Source organism: Empidonax traillii, unplaced genomic scaffold, assembly GCF_003031625.1.
Source record: "Empidonax traillii isolate 1590-97213 ecotype Southwest subspecies unplaced genomic scaffold, ASM303162v1 scaffold1393:size172035, whole genome shotgun sequence".
Lineage (NCBI taxonomy): Eukaryota > Metazoa > Chordata > Aves > Passeriformes > Tyrannidae > Empidonax > Empidonax traillii.
In genome coordinates, this window is record NW_020956586.1 from 35,956 (window position 1) to 37,992 (window position 2,037).

Below are 2,037 nucleotides of genomic sequence, written 5' to 3' on the forward strand. Positions count from 1 at the left end.
GAGCAGGAATAGGGATAGGGTTGGAGCAGGGATAGTGGCAGGGAGAGAAGCAGGGGCAGGGATAGGGGCAAGGGAAAGGAAAAGAGTAAGGGATGGGTATAGGTATATAGGTAGGAGTACGGATGGGGCAGGGGAAGGGAAAGGGAATAGAGATGGGGATAAGGGGGAGGGAAGGAATAGGGGATAAGGGGAGGGGCAGGTGTGGCTATAGTTGTAGGGACAGGTGTAGCTGTAGGGGCAGGGGATAGGGATAGCTAGGGATAAGGGCAAGGATAAGGGCAAGGAAAAGGGCAGGTATAAGGCAGGTATAGCCATAGGGGCAAATGTTGGTGCATGTGATGGGGCAGGTGTAGGTGTAGGGACAGGTGTAAGTATGGGGGCAGCTGTAGGTGGTGCTGCACCACAGTGATGGGGGTTTGTGGGCACTGTTGGGGCTGGGAGTAGGAGTGAGGACAGAGAGGGAGAACCTGGGGTGGAAAAGCTGATGGGACAAGGATCTGGGAGCTCCTGAGCCTGAAAGTCGTTCAGTGAATTCCTAACCCTGTGAGTCACTTCACACCTCTTAGCCTTCATTAGTGCTGAACAGATGCACCCCCAGTGCTGTGCAGAGCCAGTTATGGCTGAGGGTGAGTCAGAGGGACAGGGCAGAGCTCAGGCATGCCCTGCTGGCTCTCAGTGGTGTAACCAGCAGCAAGAGACCCAATGTCCACAAGGCTGAAGGCAGGGACACGGACACATCCCAAACTGGTACATGGGGTTGCATTTACCAGTTTAAATTTGTCCGTGAGATTGTCCATGGTTTGGGGTTTTTTTAATGGAAAACATATTATTTTGATACACTTGACACCATCAGTTTGAATAGGAAATAAGCTTTTACTTGGTCATTATAATTTATAAATTTTTAAGTGCATCAGTCCTCTAAGTTTGAGCTAATGCCTGGAATCATTCTGTTCTTCCTTTCCCTAAAGAGAAGCCAGGCAGAGCCCAGTTCCCAGTGGATGTAGGTGTCCCATGTAGGTGTCACTCACACACTTCTCTTCCTCAGGCCCTCCAAGGCTACATCATCTCTGTCAAAGGCCTCCAAACACAGCGCTTTTCACTCTCAAAATATCTTCCTGGCCTGCTTTTTTTTTTACCATATATATTAATCCAGCAGTTCTAACTGTCAAAAAAATTCCAGCCTGAAATTCTGCTGATCGAGTGGACTCTCCTGTGAGTGACCCGAGCAAGGCACTTGGACAAATCCCATGTTCCAGGTCAGGAGCTATTTCCAGCTGCGTGGGCTGACTATTGCATTAACTCCTAACTTTGTTACTGCCTTTGGAAAGTGCTTTGCAAAGGGAAGCTGTAGGGTAACCTCTGTGTCACCTTCCCCCGTGCCCAGTTGGGTTTGTGGGGCCATGAATCTCGTTCCTGTTTGCTCTGTGCTTCAGCCAGACCTGCTGTCCGGGCCTGAACTCTGCAGCAGGGTCAGGCATTCTCTCCCCTGGACAGATGAACCTCCTGCTCTTTAATAACGTTGGGAAAAGTGAGTGTTTTCAGCTTGGAGGGATGGGAGAGCCTTCCTGATGGTGGGTAATAGAATCAGGGTGAAATATACGTGCAATAATCAGGCTGGGCTCTGCTAATTGATCCAGAATTCAAGTTAATCCACAGAAGTGGCTTAAAGGGGCCCCAGTAAGGCTGGGCTAATGGTGTGGCACCACCCAAATGGGATCCAACTGCAAAATTTACAGTAAATTTGATCCAACTGTAGTGGAAAGTCCTTCAGTTGAAAATGGTTTGGGGCTGGGCAGCTATTTTGGGCAAATGTCCCTTGTGCCTCCTCTTTTCTTGTGTTCTCCCCCAGGCATGACTTTCTGACAGGAAACAGGACACTGAGCTTTGTCTCACCCAGTGGGTCTGCTTTTATTTTCTTAAATGTTCTTGAATATTCTTATATTCATAAATATTCTTGGGAAGATTCCTCACTGGGAGAGTGATGGGTCACTGGAACAGGTTCCCAGGGGAAGTGCTCATGGCACCAAGCCTGCCAGA

The 2,037-nt window shown here is 49.1% G+C and overlaps 1 protein-coding gene across 1 annotated transcript in view; it reads right to left on the bottom strand.

The window, feature by feature from the left end:
• Positions 1-1,478, bottom strand: part of POLE3 (DNA polymerase epsilon 3, accessory subunit) — a 5,132-nt gene extending 3,654 nt beyond the window's left edge. Inside the window, exon 1 of the mRNA XM_027907027.1 lies at positions 1,369-1,478. Coding sequence (XP_027762828.1) covers positions 1,369-1,478 — 110 coding nt within the window. The remainder of the gene's footprint in view (positions 1-1,368) is intronic.
• Positions 1,479-2,037: the final 559 nt, after the last annotated feature.